This window comes from Orycteropus afer, unplaced genomic scaffold (assembly GCF_000298275.1).
Source record: "Orycteropus afer afer isolate SDZICR_OR568_19922 unplaced genomic scaffold, OryAfe1.0 scaffold00144, whole genome shotgun sequence".
In the NCBI taxonomy this organism is placed as follows: Eukaryota; Metazoa; Chordata; class Mammalia; order Tubulidentata; family Orycteropodidae; genus Orycteropus; species Orycteropus afer.
In genome coordinates, this window is record NW_006921731.1 from 1,013,851 (window position 1) to 1,031,766 (window position 17,916).

General features: G+C 48.2%; 1 protein-coding gene across 1 annotated transcript in view; it reads left to right on the forward strand.

Annotated features, from left to right (window-relative positions):
• Window positions 1-11,720: 11,720 nt before the first annotated feature.
• ATP2B2 (ATPase plasma membrane Ca2+ transporting 2) overlaps window positions 11,721-17,916 on the forward strand; it is a 174,643-nt gene continuing 168,447 nt past the window's right edge. Inside the window, exon 1 of the mRNA XM_007945812.2 lies at window positions 11,721-11,919. Coding sequence (XP_007944003.1) covers window positions 11,721-11,919 — 199 coding nt within the window. The remainder of the gene's footprint in view (window positions 11,920-17,916) is intronic.

A 17,916-nucleotide genomic window follows, 5' to 3' on the forward strand; every position in this document is an offset into this window, starting at 1 on the left:
AGACTCCTGAAGCATGTAGGAGCTGCAGAGAAGGACTCGGGGCAGGAGGACGTGGCAGCCAGAACCAGCACACACTCTCCCCAGGGCAAACACACACCTGTGTTGGAGGTCTGGGGATCAATAAGCCCTACTTCTCTGACTTGTCCAATTTTGGACCAATTGAGAGAGATGAAGGAGTCAGAGAGCTGGAAACTAGACTATTCCCATGGATGATGCTGGAGAATATGGCTTGGATCTAGGGTCAAGTGTGCTTCCTACTACTGTTCCCTAGAATTAGGTAGCTCTACCCAACCCCAACCCCTGAATTTCCCCCCCCCAAGGGGGCCAGCTTCTTGTCCATGCCTTGGACACATCTAGAGCATAGCTTGGCTGCAAAGAGGAGGGGATAGAGCCAAGCAGACCACATCCATCTCCCAAATTCACCATCAGAAGGACCTTGGAAGGAAGGGTAAGGGGTGGGGAGTGAGGCAAGGGTGTTCATATCACTAAAGTCCCTCTAGAGAGCAAGATCCAGAGAGCTGGCCCATCCCAGGCCAGCCCATGGTCCCAGCCTTCCCCCTACATGCCCCAGCCCTTGCAGCCCTGAGTGAAACCAACACTTCCCTGTCTTAGTGAGGTTTTCCTGCCTCCATCTGCCAGTGGCTTTCCTGTGTGTCCTAGCTTCCTCAGAAAACTCTCAAGGATTTTTTCAAAGGGAAGATTTCTAAATATGGAGCCCATAAAGAGCATAAATCTTAGAAGGCAAACATCGCCGTGCAGAGGCCCGGGGAGGGGCAGCCAGTGAATTGGGATCAGCTCGTGACTCTCAGCTCTAGGGCATTTCTCTTTTCTGTAGCCTCCAACCAAGCGGGACTTGGCTGCAACTGGGATGTCCACTCCTGCTGTGGATGAGGGGCAGTGAGGAGGCTGCCCAGAGAAGCAAGCCTCAGGTGATAGAAAAGCCCTTGTGAATGACACTAAAATGTACCTTTGAGATTAAGTATTGGACAGTCCCACACAAAGCCACTTCACAGAAGAAGCAGAGGCACAGGGTTGGGAGGCATGGCCCAGAGCCACATAGTAAGCTAGTGAGGGACAGTGAGTCACAAAGCAAAAAAGCAGAGGTTTTGGACTCAAGCATAGTTAAACTATGGCAAGTCCTATCTGGATAACCTTGACCAAATGGCATACCCTCTCTGAGCCTCAGTTTCTGTGTCTGTAGAGTGGACATAGTAACCATCACCAGTAATACGAATGGCCAAACTCAGATTGAGACCATGCAGACCTGGGTCCTAGGCAAGGGCCATTTTAGTTACATCCTCCCAAAATCTGAAGGAAAAGTAGTACAATAACCACCAGATGAGCCTGCAGCTCCTGAATATGGGGTTATCTGGGGAGTTCTTTGTGGCAGAGTAAGCATACCTTAACCAACAGGAAGGAGAGTCTCAGAGTCTTGCTTCTTCTCCTCAGAATTCCAATGCCCAGGACAGAGGTCTGAGATGTATCTCTTTAGGGTTATTGGATGGATGGATAGACAGGTGGATGGATGGACTGACGACAGAGGAGTGGATGGACAAGTAGATGGATAAATGGATGGTTTGTTGGATGGACAGACAAATGGATGGGTGGACAGATTGATGGACAGATGAGGGTATAGGTAGATTAATAGATGAATGGATAGATGGATGGGTAGATAGGTGTGTGTGAGAGAGCCTGGAGGACTAGAAATCGAAGATTCTTTCTGACAGCCACATTGACAGCTTCTCTGGAGACCAAGGGGGCAAGGGTGAGGGTTGAACCTGTTGGGAAACTGAGGGTTGGACCCAGCCTCCCTCAGATCAAGCACAAGGGTGAGAAGCTATCCCTGAAGCTCTGAGTAACTAACTGCCCATCCCTGGCCCTGCTTTCTGCCACCTGTGCCTCCAAGGCAGATGCACAGCATTTTCAGTGTTTAGGTGTTTTTGTTTTTGTTGTAGTTTTCAAAGATTTTCCTTTTCTGGCTAACAGGATAGTTTTCTAAAAATAGCACTAAATTCACTTCTGAGATATTCATTTTCAGTTCTCTTCCTCCTTTCCTATTCTCTCCCTGACTGTGAGAATCCAGAGCTGAGATTGTCATCATCAGCCCTGATGCAAACACATGCACACACAAATGCACACACACACATAGTGGAGCTTGCACACTTGGAAATGGACATGGATCCAGCAACATGCAAGCCACCCACAGTACAACAAACAGACAGGCAGGTGGTGGGTCAAGACTAGAGCAGGGGGAAAATGAGCTTTCTATGCTGTCCAACAACTTGGGGTCCCTCCCCAACCTTCCAAGAGATGACAGGGAGCCTGGTGGGGGACACCAAAGGCAAGTCTGAGTTCCTTTGTGAAGACAGCAATGTGGGGCAGTCTGGATTAGCAAAGGTTAGAGGCAGGGAGTGAGTTCAACTATCAGTAAAAACAGATGGCATTCCACCAGTGCTTCCTCCCTGCCTATAATGGTGCTAAGCTGATTAACCCTTATGAAACATATGAGGTACACAATTTGGTTGTCTCCATTTTGAGGAAGAGGAAACTGAGGCACAGACAAGTAAAAAGACTTGCCCAAGTCACACAACCAGCATCTCCTGGGATCTCTGGACTGGGCCTGTGTCCCCACATCTGACAGTGCTGCCAGGGACAATTCAAAGGAAAAGGTGACCTTAAAAATACATATAAAGTTCTGAGAAGGGGCACAACAGACAGTCCCAGTTAGAATGGGAGAAAAATGTAGAACAAAACTCAAATACCTAAAAAAGACCAGACTTACATTGGACCAATAGAGACTAGAAGAACCCCTGAAACTATCACCCTAAGATAGCATTTGAACTTGGAACTGAAGCCACTCCAAGTGAAAGTGAAAGTGGTCACTTTTCATCCAACTAATAGATTGGCTTATAAAATAAACAATATCACCTGTGAATACTGTGGTTCCTTAGATTGATCTACTATATGAGACCAAAGAGTCAACATTTACCATAAAACAAAGATGAAAGCTAAAGGGCAGAGAAGCTAGATTAATGGAAACAGAACACAAAGAATGGAAATAATGAGGATGTTGACACGTTGTGAAAAATGCAACCAATGTCATGGAACAAGTTGTATAAAAATTGTTAAATGGGAACTGAATTTGCTATGTAAACTTTCACCCAAAACACAATAAAATATTTTAAAAATACATATTAAGTTGGTATTTAAATTCAGCACATCTTAAAACAGAAGGATTTCACATCCAAAAGCTATTTTTAGCACATAATTCATTTGCTATCATCCCAGCTACCATCCTTCAGTTAGGTTTTGAAAAGCTGTTGGTTTGGGCTTTCATTTTTTATTTTTCAATCCTTCCTTTGAAAGATAGATTCTTTCTTTGTTAAATTAACCTCAAATATATATATATATATATATATATATATATATATACACACACACACTGCTTCTTCCTCTGCCAGAATCCCTCATGGCAAAGACTTTTTATTAAGGCACCCCTAACCAATTCTTGAGTCATTGAAATGTAACAATGCAGTCATTTAAATGCTAATAAGATGAAATAAAAATGCATAAATCCAATATTGTCAGAATGTTCTCCTGGATTCTGAAGGGCCTGGCATGTCAGAGCCTAGAAGGGACCAAAGAGAACAGTAGTCCAATCCCTTCACTTTCCACATGGGAAAACTGAGGCCCAGAGAGGAAAAGTCACCCTGCAGGGGGCCTGGACCAGAGCCCTGGAAAGCAGGGCAGGGCTTCTCACTGGGCAATAACCTTGACTGCTGTGTGACCCCAAGTGTGTTACTCATCCTCTCTGGGCCCTGGACTGGCTGTGTGCCCTAACAAAGCCCATGAGCCCATCACTAAGGAAGAGAGTTACCTCTCATACAGTGTTGAGTACTTCCTGCAAATGAACCTCCTCCCAACCCTGAGGTTGCTAATAGCTGGGGGGAATAATGGGGTGTTGAGGAGTATCAGCTGAGACCAGGAGCCATGCCAAGCGCCCATGTACAGGGTGGCCCACTGGGTCCTCATAGCAACCTGTAAAATGGATGAAGTCATCTCCACCTTGCAGATGAGGCCCAGAGAGGTTAGGTGACTTCTCCAAAGACACAGCTATTTTAATCCCTCCACAGTCAATCAGTAGATCATCTGAAGTTTGGACAAGGCAACAAAGATGTCAGAGTCTGCATGGGGCTGTGGTTGAGGAGACAGCTCCCGGCTCCAGCTTCAGCTTCACACCCATCCCTCAATATGAAAAAGGAAACTGGAGGATGGAGGGCAGGAGATACATCTCAAAGAGAAAACAATGACTACCATATCTGATAATTTCCTGACCCTCAGGTTTACCTGTAAGGTGGGCAGGGTAGAAATCACTATCCCATTTTACAGATGAGGAAACTGAGGTTCTAGGACCTATTTAAAGTCACACTGTCCATAGACTGCTGACCCAAGGGCTGGCCCAGATATTTATTCATTCACCGAGTCTTTATTGAGTGCCTTCCTGATGCCAGGCACTGTACTAGGTGCAAAATAGAAATAGCTACCGCCCACATCAGGCATTTGGAAGTCAGGGTGCCCCAAGCAAAAGCAGTTACAAAGTCTGAGGTGGGCAGAGAAGGCTCCCCAGGAAGGGACCCTGCAGCTGAGTAGGGCAGGCAGTCATTAGTGAGGCCAAGGCCTGGGTATTGAGGGATGCCCTATGCAGGTGTCTGGCAGAGTCTAGAGGCAGCTCTGCAGATCTGTCAGAAGGTCCTTTGTATCACATCACAGGAGTGCTTTTGTACTAGTGGGCCTCACACACTTAGATCGAGCAAATCCCACAGTCAGATCAAGTACCAAAGTGAGCTATGCAACTTATATGGGAAAGCAGAGCCCCTTGGAACAGGGGTGACCTCGTGCATGCACCTGTGAGATGCAGCAGGCCTCTGATCTGAGCCTCATCGGAAGAAGCAGCTGATATGGGAAATCTCAGAGAAGGAAGTTTAGTCTCAACCACCTGCATGGGGCAGAGATCCAACTTTTAATTGAATTTGTAATCTCTAAGTTTCCTCCATCCATACATATGCACACCTGTCCCTTCCTGCACACTTCTGCATCCCTCCAACCTTTTACTAACAGACAGCTGCATAGTTTAGTTTCTTCATGATTCATCTTTTGGCTTTTAAGTCCTGCTTAACCTGCAGGGAAAATACACACACACACAAGTGGCATATCACATTCCTTATTTGGAGTTGAGAGGAAGGACTTCCCTTGATACCCTAGGCCAGGTCAGATCTTCCTGCACCTAGGACTCCCCTTCATGGCAAACCCATCAGGTCATGGAAATCACTCATTTAATTATCTTTCTTCTACACTGTCATCTACTGGAAGGCAGAAACCGTTCTGTATTATTCAGTGCCTGGCATGGTGTAGGTGCCCAAAAAATAATTATTGGATGGGTAGATGGATGATTGATTGAAGATCATTGTTCAACTTAACACAATGGTCATTAAAGATCTACAGCCATCTATTAACTCATATCTACTGCTGTCATGACAGATATAATTGCTGCTAACAATTTTCAGAGCAGGTGCTGTCAAAAAAGTAATTATCATTGTCTGTAAGCCATGCCACAGGTAGCCCAGGGACATGTAGAAAACAGTACATTGGGTTTAGAAAGTCCCTCATGGTTTGTAAAGCCTTTGGTTCACGTACAGCATTTCATTTAAGGACCATAAGCACCAGGAGGGATTTGCTGGGGGAGACAACAAAACGTCCTGATAGAGAATGTGTTTCTGGAACCAGGCATCTGAGTTCAAGTCACAGCTCTGCCACTTGCTTACCATGTGATCTTGGGCAAGCTGCTTCACCTCTCTTGGCCTCATCTCTACTATAGGTAACAAGACTACCTGTCTTGTAACGTGGTTGTATGGATTGGTAATGCAAATCATTAGCATTTGTTGAGTACTCTCGATGTGCAGCCTCGGAAGGAAGGTTGAGCAATCTACTTCCGTAGTGATACTGCCCTGGAAACCCAAGGAGGGGTCACTATGAGTCGGGTCTGACTTGACAGCACATAACAATAACAACAACTCCATGTGCAGGGCTTGTTCTAAGTATTTTACATGAAATATCCCATGTAAGCCTCCTATGAGGCAGATACTATTATTTTCTTTCCTTTTAAGATAATGAAACTAAAGTCAGTTTGCCTCCCATTCAGTTGGTGAGTGGAAGAGCCAGAATTTGAACCCAGAAACTGTGGCTTCCAGAACCCCTGCTCTTAACTCCAGTATCTCTGAGATACTGCTCCCCGCAAAGCACTTAGTGTGCCTGACACATAGTAAGTGCTCAATAAATGCTTACCATGTGCTCTTGTTGTTATGTGCCATTGAGTAGGCCCTGACTCATAGCAACCCCTCCTTGAGTTTCCGAGCCAGTATCACTATGAAAGTGACTCACCAACCTTCTTCCCGAGGAATGGCTGGTGGGTTTGAACTGCCAGGCTTCTGGTTAGCAGTCAAGTGGCTTAGGTACTACGCTACCAGAGCTCCTTACCATGTGCTAGTAATGTATTATATTAGGCTATCATTGTTAGTTGCCATGGAGTCAGCTCCAGCTCACGGAGACCCCATGTACAACAGAACAAAATGTTGCCCAGCCCTATGTCATCTTCACCATTGTTGCTATGGTCACTGGGTCCATTGTTGTGGCCACTATGTATTTTGAGTGTCTTCCAACCTAGAAGACTCATTTTCCAATGCTCTATCAGACAGTATTCTGTTGTGATCTATGGGGTCTTCATTGACTAATTTTTGGAAGTAGATTACCATGTCTTTCTTCCTAGTCTGTCTTAGTCTGGAAGCTGTGCTGAATCCTGTCCACCATGGGTGACCCTGCTGGTATTTGAAATACCAGTGGCATAGCCTCCAGCCTCACAGCAACATGCAAGCCTCCACAGTGCCACAAACTGACAGACTGGTAGTAGAATTCATTATATACTATGCATTATGCATTTATTTATAATGTATGATATTATTGTATATATCATTATAAGTTATATATTATCATCTCCAAGTTGTAAATGCTGAAACTAAGACTCAGAGTAGTTAGGTGGCTAGCTCAAGTTCACAGAGTGATCTTTTGACTGTACCAGTACATTTAGGAAAGATCTGGGGTCATAAATGTTACCTGGCTTTACCTTCTCCTGGCCATGCTCGGTTAAGTGCTGAGGGGGTGAGGTCTTTGGGGCTCCAGGTCAGTCCCAAGTTCCTTCTGGACAGAGGTCTACATCTCTTCATCTTAGCTCTTGTCCCTGAGGAAGCAAAGCCTATTCTAGAAGGTTCCTAGTAAAACCCCTTCCCCATCCCCTGCTCTCTTGAGCTGGGAACCTGTCATCCCCAGAGCATCCCAGAGTCTCCTCTCAACCTCAAGCCACTGTGCTAGCCTGAAGAACGCCAACCACATTTCCTTTCTTCTCCTCTGACAGCATGGCACTCCATGTGCCTCAATCTATTCTCGTCTTGCTTCAGCTATTACTTTTTCTCTGTCTGGGTTCCTGAACTTACACAAAACAGATTTACACTGAGCAAGCAGGGGGAAGGGAACTGCTTAGCACAGAAATTCCTGCTCCCTCCCTGCATTGGGCTGGGACTGCATTCATCCCTAAGGGAAGAGCTCACATGTTCTGGGAGGTCTCACCTTGCCTCCTGCACCTGGTTCTAGATTGAGGAGAGAGCTTCGTTGAGGACCTTCACTAGCATCTAGCTTGGGGGTGGGGAAACATTCAGTCCAAATCACAGATGCCACCACTGTCCCCAGAGAGGTTCAATGTCCTAGATTGAGCCCCCACCCAGCCCTTTCTTTTTTTTTTTCTTTAAATGTTATTTATTTTGTTGTTGTTGTTGCCATTGAAAATATTCACACAAAACATACACCAATTCAACAGTTTCTACACAAAGAATTCAGAAACATTGATTACATTCTTGGAGTTGTGCAACCGTTCTCACCCTCCTTTTCTGAGTTGATGGTCCCTCATTAACATAAACTCACTTTCCCCTAAGTTTCCTCCTATCTGATCTTTTGAGTTGTTGTTGTTAATTTGATCCCATATAAATAGTTCTTAAAAGAGAGTATTGCTCAAGGCAGACATTTTTTATTAGTTAAAATTAAACTATTGTTTGGTTTTAGAAAGACTTCAGGGGATATTTTTGGTTTAAGGTTTAAAGATTATCTCAAAGCAATAGTTTTCAGGGATTTATCTATCCTCCATGGATCCAGAAAATCTGGAGTCCATGAGAATTTTAAATTCTGTTCTGTGTTTTCCCCCTTTTGATCAGGATTCTTCTATGGACTCTTTAATCAAAATGTTCAGTAATGAAAGCTGGGCACTATCCAGTTCTTCTCCAACCTGTTCTTCCTTTCTTATGGGGTTCTGGACAAGTGTGCAAGGTCTCAAGTTAGAAAGATCTGACACTTCCTCACTGTGTGACCTTGGGCAGGTGACTTCCCCCCTCCGAGTCACATTCTCTGTAATATGAGCATAATTACAGTACTGACCTAACAGGGCTGTTAGATGCTATTTTTTTTGCTATTTGTGCAGTCATTTATTAATTCAACAAGAATTTGCTAAACATAGCAGCAAACAAAATATACTACCCTCCTAGAATTTACCAACTTATGTTTCTAGAGTTCTCAGAACAGAGCCTCAGCACAGCATAGTAGATGCTCATGAAATGGAGGGGGGTATTATTGATATTATTATTCACATATCCTTGGCTTGGTACACACTATCGGAGTCAAAACCATGGGTTCTGGGGATGGTGCATTCTCAAATGGCCAAGGAACATGGACAGTCTGCAGAATCACAAGTGGGGCACTAAGCCCACAATGTCTCTAGTGTCTTGTTTCTCTTCTTGAGGCATTATGCCCAATTTACTCCTCCATAAAACATCTGCTGGTTCCAGTGTAAAGTAATGCTTCCTACTGCATCCTCAGGGCAGTGGTGGTTCCATGGTAGAATTCTCACCTTCCATATAGGAAACCCGAGTTCAGTTCCCGGCCAATGTACAGCCATGTCTGTTAGTGGAGGTATGTGTGTTACCATGATAATGAACAAGTTTCAGAGGAACTTCCAAACTAAGACAGACTAGGAAGAAAGGCCTGGCAATCTACTTCTGAAAATCAGCCAGTGAAAACTCCATGGATCCCAACAGTGCAATCCTTAACCAATCATGGGGATGGTGCAGGACCAGCAGCATTCTTTTCCATTGTGCTTGGGGTTTCCATGAGTTGGAAATCAACTCAATGGCAGCTAACAACACTGCATGCTTGAGCAAAATTGTCCCCTCTGGAAGTCATGGCAGGTTTCTCCTGGGACTCTAGTATCCCTGACACATGACTGGAAAGCCCCAGACTCCAGGTGGAAACACTGGATTTGAACATAGAGGTAGCATGGGGGCAGAGGAGAGTATGGGTGCATGGGGGCAGAGGAAAATGAATAGTATTATCTCCATTTTGCAGATGAGGGAACTGAGGCTCCAAAAAGTGAAGTGACTTGCCCAGCGTCCCACAACCAGCATTAGGAGAGCTCAGATTTAAACCTAGATGAATCTGATTTCAGATCCTTTGTTCTTAACCACTGTCTGGCACTGTCCACCACTATTCTCCACTCCTCAAAGAGAAAGGAGAGAGCGCCCCCTAGAGGAGGAGGGAAAAGAATGCTGGACTGCTGGGTGTCAGGAGGCCAGCCTGCCTCTCAGCTCCTCTGCTCTATTGCTCTGTGGCTCTTGACAAGCACCTTTTCCTCTCTGTGCTTCAGGTTCCTCATTGGAAAATGAGATTAACTCTAAAATGCCTCCAGTGCTGAAGTTCTTCTGTGAAAGAGGACAGGATTGTAAAGGAGAGAGCTAGGGCAGGGGAGAGTGGGCAGGAGGGAGGAGTTGGGACTGAGGTAAGGGCTTAGTCTGTCCTCCCCCTACCCTTCTCACTACCCCGAGCCTAGGATGGCCAGCCATCCGTGGCTGCAGGGAGGGGCTGGTTCCCATGCCAGGCCCAGCTGAGCTCAGCAGGGGCCCTTTGTCACCCAACGCTTGCCGGGCCAGCCACGGTGTTGGGTGTTTGAGCGGATTGGATTCTCTCTTGGCAGCTCCGCAGATGCCGCGCTCCTGCAAGGGTGGCCGGAGTGGGCAGGGAGAAGCAGCTGCTCCCTCCTCCTGCTCCTGGGTTCACCAGAGACTGTCAGCCGCTGTCCGTGGTGCTGGCTGTGGGGGGAATCCCCCAGGTGAGGGCTCTGTAAACCAACTGTGGACCTCCTGCTGGAATACAGCTCTGAGCTTAATGGCGTCCTCATGAATATGTATGAGCTGGCTTCTCTGGCCTGGCTAGGGGCTTGGTGCATGTGGGTGGGGGCTGTGGTGTAGGTGTAGGTGTAGGTGGATGGCTTTCTCCCAGCCACCCCCACCCAATCTACACTTCTACAAGATGGGAGTAGGAAGAGTGTGTGGGGAGAAGGGTGTGTGTCTGCAGGTGTAGGTGGTGTGGATAGGGAAAGCATCTGTGTGTGAGGCCTGGGGTCTGTGTGTATGTGTGTGTACATGTGTGTATGTGTGTGCTGTGTGTGTGAGAGAGAGGAAGAGGAGGAGCGATTCCCAGATTGTGTGAGCATGCAGCTGTGTGTAAACATGTTGAGGACAATGAGAGAAGGAGAGAATTGGGGTCTATGTGTACACAGAGGGGCTGTGAGAGAAAGTAATTTGGGAGAAAAGTGGTGGGAATATTAAAGTATAAGCCTCAGTGTGACTGTGTGTGACAATGTGTGTGACAGAGGTGTACATCAGAGTGTACATGGGTGTGAGGTGGGGCCTGTCAGGGGGAGTGCATATGGCATGGTGATAGGACAGGGTCTAAAAGTATGTGGGTTAGGTGTTGGGGGCATCCTGAGCTGTGCATGCCTGAGGGTGTGTGTACCCCAGGATATGTGTGACTCACTGTGTTACATAGCACAGTGCCCTATTAGGCTGGAGGGTAGTGGAGTGGTCTATGGTTAGGGTCTGTAGTGAGGGTGTATTGGGCTGTACCTTTTGAGTGGTGTGTTGTGGAGTGCCTGCATGAGTGCCAGCACCATACAGGTTTACAATGTGTGCAGGTGTTTTATGGGGAGTTGTATGAGAACCCATGTTAGGATATATGTATATAAAGTGAATGTCATTTGGGATGTTGTCTGCATGTGTGTATGTGTGTGTGCAGGTGTTTATGTATGCGTGAGTGTGTGTGCACATGTATGTGGTGTGTGTATGTGTATGAATGTGCCTGTTTGTGTGTGTTTTGTGTGTGCATGCACTTGCACTGGGGCATTCCTGAGTGTCATTCCCATGAAACCCACAGCTGCCTGACTCTTATCTACCCCTCTGTGCTTACCCCCACAGGAGCCACCACCCCTGACCATGTAGATGCCAGCTCTGGGGAACAGCATGGGCGCCACTGAATGGAGACTCCTGGGTCTGCAGCCCTGAGCCCTTCTGGCCCCTGGATCTCATCCTACACTTGGGGACACCCCTTGGAGCTCACCACTGCTGTCACCAGCCCACCTCGGCCACCCCCTACCCCGGGACCCAGGCTTGGCAGCCGGGAGCCACGATCATCCAGTGCGGTTGAGCTAAGGGCAGCCACACGGAGCCATCTTCCAGCAGCCCCTTGTCCAGTGCTGACCCTTGGGATCACCCCAAGCAGAGACTGTGGCAGTCATGGGTGACATGACCAACAGTGACTTTTACTCCAAAAACCAAAGAAATGAGTCCAGCCATGGGGGCGAGTTTGGGTGTACAATGGAGGAGCTCCGCTCCCTCATGGAGCTGCGGGGCACTGAGGCCGTGGTCAAGATCAAGGAGACCTATGGGGACACCGAAGCCATCTGTCGGCGCCTCAAGACCTCACCTGTTGAAGGTAGGTGTGGGAGACTTGACCCCAGGGTCATAGCATCAGCAGCCCCCAACTGAGTTGGCTTCACAGTTGATTATATAATATTTAACAACTCCTTTAGAAGTCTGTAGGTGGTACAACTAACTGAAAGGTTGGATGTTCAAGTCTACCCAGAGGCACCTCAGAAGAAAGGCCTAGTGATCTACTTCCAAAAAGTCTTCCATTGAAAACCCTATGAGGACAGTTCTTCTCTGACATACATGGGGTTGCCATGAGTAGGAGTCATATTGATTGATAGCAATTGGTTCTTATCTCTCAGGCACTGGCTGAATAGCTAGTGGGACCATTACAGTGTATTCTAGCTAAGAGGCTGAGTTTGGCGCAAGCCTCCTCTGAGAAAAAGGGCTAGGATAAGGGAGAACAGAACCTTGGCAAAGCTGTGTTCTGAAGAGGGAGGGACCAAACCTTCCAGAAGGGGCAGCTCAGCAAAGCCACAAAGTTTGGGTCCATCCTGGGATGGGAGGACTCCTGCCTTAAGAGGTGGGACAGGAGGGAGGCCAGGTACCACTGTGGATCCACACCTACCCTGCCTGCACCAAGGCTCACCAGGCTCCTGCTGACCTGACTCAGTCCCCAGTGGTTGGTCTCTGGGGTCCAGCTGCCCCACCCTGCTCTTGCTTCCCCGGGCCCCAGGAATCCACTCATCTGGGAGCCACAGTGTTGCTCATGTGCAGCCAATTCTAGCTCCCCTAGTCCTGCCGCTGGGCTGGGATTGTGTCTGGCTCTCCAAATCAAGACTCTAGGTGAGGATCTGGGGCTGCTAACACAGGTTGGCAGGGAGATGGACCATAATGGGGAGGGTGACAGATGCCCTTGTGTATCCCACCCTGGGGTGGGCATGGACTTTCTTCCCATTGGCAAAAAAGGATCTCCAGGGAGAGTGAGAGGATTTTTGCCTTTAGAGGCTTCTCTGGAAAGGATCAAAGTTAGGCCAGATGCTACAAGGCAGAAGTGGGAGAATTAGCCCAACGTGGACATCAGAGCTTGGGTCCCCATCCCCACACTGACCTGCCACAAGCTACTACCTCCTTCCATGAGGGGGCAATGTTCCTTGGATAACCCAAAAGACATGGATGTGAGTCTGTATCCTCTCATCCCCCAAACCCCCCACCAAGAGTCCCTGCTTGAACCCTCAGTATCTCCCTCTAGAAAATGGGCCAATGCCTATCTCATAGTGCCTGGTGCCATTATAATTGTGAGAACAAGTGGGTAGCAATCCCTCTCCCAGGTATAGACCACAACCTGGGAGGTGGCCAGCATCCAAATAATTGTCCCTATGGCCCTCCCACCCTGGATCCTGCCCTGGGCAGCCCTACTGACAGCTTTGAACACATTGCCTACAGAGGTGGCCTTGAAGCCCTTGCTGCACACCTGGGTATACCAGTCAGTCTAGGGATGATCAGCTGCCAACACGCCTGCTGGGCCTGACATCTCCTGGGGTCTGCATCCCTCTTTGTCTGGGGCCCTCACCTACTGAGTCAGGAGGAAAAGCTGAAACTGGTCCCTTCTTCCTAGATGGGCTGCTCTTACTGATGATTTTGCCCATGTGCTGTGTCCTAGAAAATGTTCAAAGCATCTTTCCTTCCTTGGTACTGGGTGGTTGTGTTGTTTTCTTTGAAGTGGCAGGGGCATGAGAGTGAGCATCCTTTCTTCACAGTGTGATTCTATCTCAAGGCTTAGAAATGGCTACATGTGGCCCTAAGAGGGGAAAGGGGCTCTGCTTGGAGACACCTGGGTCCCAGACACATATGATCTCCAGGCCCTGATAGGGAAGTCCCTGGTCACCTTCACCTCCAGGCTGGCACACCTGGCCTGCTAGGAAGCAAGGTTTGCCCAAATGAACTTTGCCTTTTGGGAAGGGACTGGGTGATTCTTACGAGGTAGGTCTATTCTCAAACGTCTGTGGGCCCAGACTCTGTGGAGACACAAAGGAAGCTGCACCCTCTCCCTAGAAAGCGAGCCAGCTGGTGCAACCGAGGTGCCCAGCGTATCAGTGGGTTGGCAGATCCCCACAAAGCTGGGCCATGGACCCAGGTTAAGAAACCACCCACTCCCCACTCCCAGCGAAAAGGCTCTCAGGACCCTAAGACATAATAAGCAAACAGACCCAAGCTCCAGCACTATGTGGGGCCCTCGCCAGTTGATTCATTATGTCCCCAACTTTGTACTGCTGCAGGTGGAAGGGGAATCCTCAGGCTTTGTACATCGAGCACTCAGCCTGGGGCCTAGCACAGAGGAAGGCTGAATAACTGTCTAATGTTCAGGGACACCTGAAATGTGGCCACTGAGTCCTCAGCCCACAAGGAGCAGCTCCCAGATGACTGGGTGGCCAAAGTAGCAGATAATCAAGACCAGTTGCAGACAGGTTCTATCAACCAGTTGGTCAGAAGAGAGGTGATATGAGTGGGTATGGAGATTTAAGAAGCCTTTCTGGAAGAGGAAGTGTTTGACTCAGACTGTGAAGGAGAGAGAAGGGAAAGCATGAGCTGTGGCATAGAGCAGTAGCTCTTAGACAGAATTCCACAGAAGTTACAAGAAGTTAGGCATTACGTGAAAAAATAAAGGAGACTTTGTTTTCTCACGTGTAAAATGGAAAGAATAATGACAGTCCTGACTATTACTCTGCCACTTGCTGGATGGATGCCTTTGGGACAGTTGTTTGACATCTCTGGGCCTTGGTTTCCTTATTTTTCAAGAAGACTAAATGAGACCTTTGATGGGAAAGGTCTCTAAGAAGGAGAAAGCACTGCATCCTGGGAGGAAAGCCCATCAGAGATTAACCAGAGCCCTTTCTCACTGGTCCCTAGAAGAAACTCCCAGGGTGAAGGTGAAGCAGGAAGAGGTTTGGGGAGGAACAGAGGAGCACAGAGCTATAGACCCCAGACTTGAGTGGCCTGGGTTCTAATCCCAATCGGCCAGCTGAGGCAATCTGACAGCTGTGGGACTACAGTGACTCAACCTCTCTGTGCCTCAGCTTCCCTATCTGTAAAATGGGGATAATACTAGTGGTCCCCTCATAGAGTTGTTGTGAAGACAAAGTGAGGTAACCTAGAGCAGCACCAAGTACATGGGTAGTTCTACATAGGTGCTAAGGTTCAGCCCCCAGCCCCAGAGACTAAGTGCTTCTGTTTTCCCATCAATAAAATGGGTTGTGAACATTGAATGAGGTCAGGCTAAGTTGCCAGCTACCTGCCAGATGTTCTCAGTGTTCAGTGAATGCCAGCTGTTGTTGTTGTTTGCATTATGACTGTCACAACTCTGTAGGAAACTCAGCCTCCTGCAAGAATTCACAGCCACCTTCTCCAGAAAGGGTGGAATCCAACCCCTTCCCAGGACACATTGTACAGCACGTTTTATTAGGCTGTTCTGCATCTCTTACCACATGAGTACCCAGGAAGCGGGTGTTATTATCCCATTTTACAGGGAAGGAGTATAGGGTTCAAGGTCACCCCACTTTGAACACAGCCCATCAGGCACCAGGCCCAGGTGTCCCATAGCCCTGAGCTGACCTCCCCTAAATCAGCCCAGGGTGTCCCACTGGGAACAGTGCTCCACAGGGCTCACACAGGGTAGGGCCATTAGGAAGCTTTATTCTCCCTCATGTTTAACATTGGGCCTGCCTTGTATGGTCAGAATTGACTTCTTTTGATTTAGCAAAATGCCTGGCCTCCAGCCCCAACTTAAACCGACATGATCTGGGACTGTGCCAGCTCCAGAGGGGGCTCAGGTTGACCACTCCCAACACCCCCTGCCTCACTGAGTCATGCTACAGGAAGCCACCCAAGCCCTGCATAAATTAGCCTTCCTGTTCACATCCAGCTAATTTTAGGCAAAAAGATCTCTGTGAGTGAAAGATGAGTTTGAAGCAATGAGAAATCCACTCCCACCCAGTACCTGCCTGCTTCTGGGTACATGGTAACCCTGAGAACACCCTGTTGAGTAAACCTGTTCCCCTGTGAGGCCAACCTGGGGCAACCTCTGCCCTAGTCTGTGATCTTGTTATTTCCTTGTCCACTACTTGATTCTGTCCCATGTGATGTCAGTGCCCTTCCCTGCTTGTCTCCCCTTGCTCCTTTCCTTCCATTCCCTTCCAGCCTCAGACAGGAGAGTCCTCGAGACTGGAGTTCAAATCCTGACTGGCTTACTGTTTGAGGGACTCTGGGAGAGTTCAATTTAATTTCTCTGAGCCTCAGTTGCTTTATCTGTAAAATAGGGATAATAACAGCAGCAGGGGTGTTGTATTACATTAGGACAATCCACGTAAAGAACTTATCAGAGAGCACAGCAGAGCGTAGGATGAACTTACAAAATGATATCTGTTATCATTGTTACTGTTAATTCCCTGGGTGGTACCAATGGTTAATGTGCTTGGCTGCTAACCATAAGGTTGGAGGTTTACAACCACTCAGAGGCCCCTCAGAAGAAAGACCTGGTGATCTGCTCCCGAAAACTCAGCCATTGAAAACCCTATGGAGCACAGTTCTGCTCTGACACACATGGGGTCACCAGGAGTTGGAATCAACTCAAGGACAACTGGGTTTTGTTATTATAGCCAGTGTTTTTAAAAATAACATGCTTGGGCCCTGTCCCCATGAAAGATTAGGGTATTGGGTAATACGATGCCCAATAAAGAGTTAATGTGCTATCAGAGGAGGCTTCCCAGAGAAGGCAGCTTCTCAGTGAGGCTAGAAAGGTGGGTGGTGAGTGTGAGGGTGGGCTGTGAGCTCAAGGAGGCATTCTCCACTTTGTCCCCAGCACCCAGGGCAGTGCCTGGGGCTCTAGAGATATTTGCAGAAAGAAGGAACGGGAAGAAAAAAGTTGCAGATGACCTGGTGCCTGCCCTGTGAGGGATAGAAGGCTGCAGGGCTGGGGACAGGACACAGGACACCCTGCATCACCCATGGAACAATGGGCTTCAGTTCCCCCAGCCCACAGCAGTGTTTTCCTGAGCAACTTGGTGCTCACAATGCTTGTCCCTTCGATCTCTGCCACCCACCCTCAGCATCAGGAATGTGCATCTGAAAGGGCAGGGTGCACAGGTTGTGTCTGGGTATTCACAGCACTGCACGGCATCGGGGCAGAGGGGAAAGAAGCTGCTGGAGTGGGGCAGGAATTGGATACTCTGGGGCTGTGAAACGGAGCCTCCAGTTAATTTTGCATGAATCCCACGGCAGCAGAACACAAGCGCACCTACCCAAGTGGTGGCGAGAGAGGGGCTGAGAGAGAACAAGAAAAAAGAAAACCAAACTCACTGCCATCGAGTTGATTCCAACTCATAGCTACTCTCATTGAGTTTCTGAGGCAGTAAACCTTTACAGAAGTAGAGGAGCAGCTGGTGGGTTTGAACTGCCACCCTTCTGGTTAGCGATCAACTGCCTTAGGCACTGTGCCACCAGAGCTCCTTGAGAGAGAACAAGCAAGGCAGATAATGGCAGATGGTGCTTCGTGTTGCGTGTAAATAAGACATTAAATGGGAACACCCCTCTGGCCTGGCAGGGCCCATGGTCATCCAGAGAGCCACTGCCAGCTGGTACCAGGGGTGTGGAGCAGCAAATGGAGGTCCTTCTGTCTGCCATGTGGCTTTTCTGGTTATTGGTGTGTCCCGTCACCCCAAAGATCACTAGACCATGGAAGGGTTGATGGGAAACGGAGGCTGCTATGGAATCAGTGGAGTCCTAGGCAGGATGAATTCAGAGGCTGCTCAGACACAATCATCCACAAGGGGAGTTTCATTGACTGACAGGGACATGCACCCATGGTACCAGAGAAGGGTCCACTCCCCTGGAGCCTTCATATGAAGTGGCTGGTGTTCCATTTTAAGCCTGAGGACCCTGTCAGGTGTGAGGACTGGAAGAAGTATATAAGAAGCTGAGGACATGTAGCTGCTGTCTTCAATGAATGCAGGGGTGGAGGGAAAGGCCCACAGATTGGGAAGGTGGCCCAGCCTTGCTGTCAGTAAGT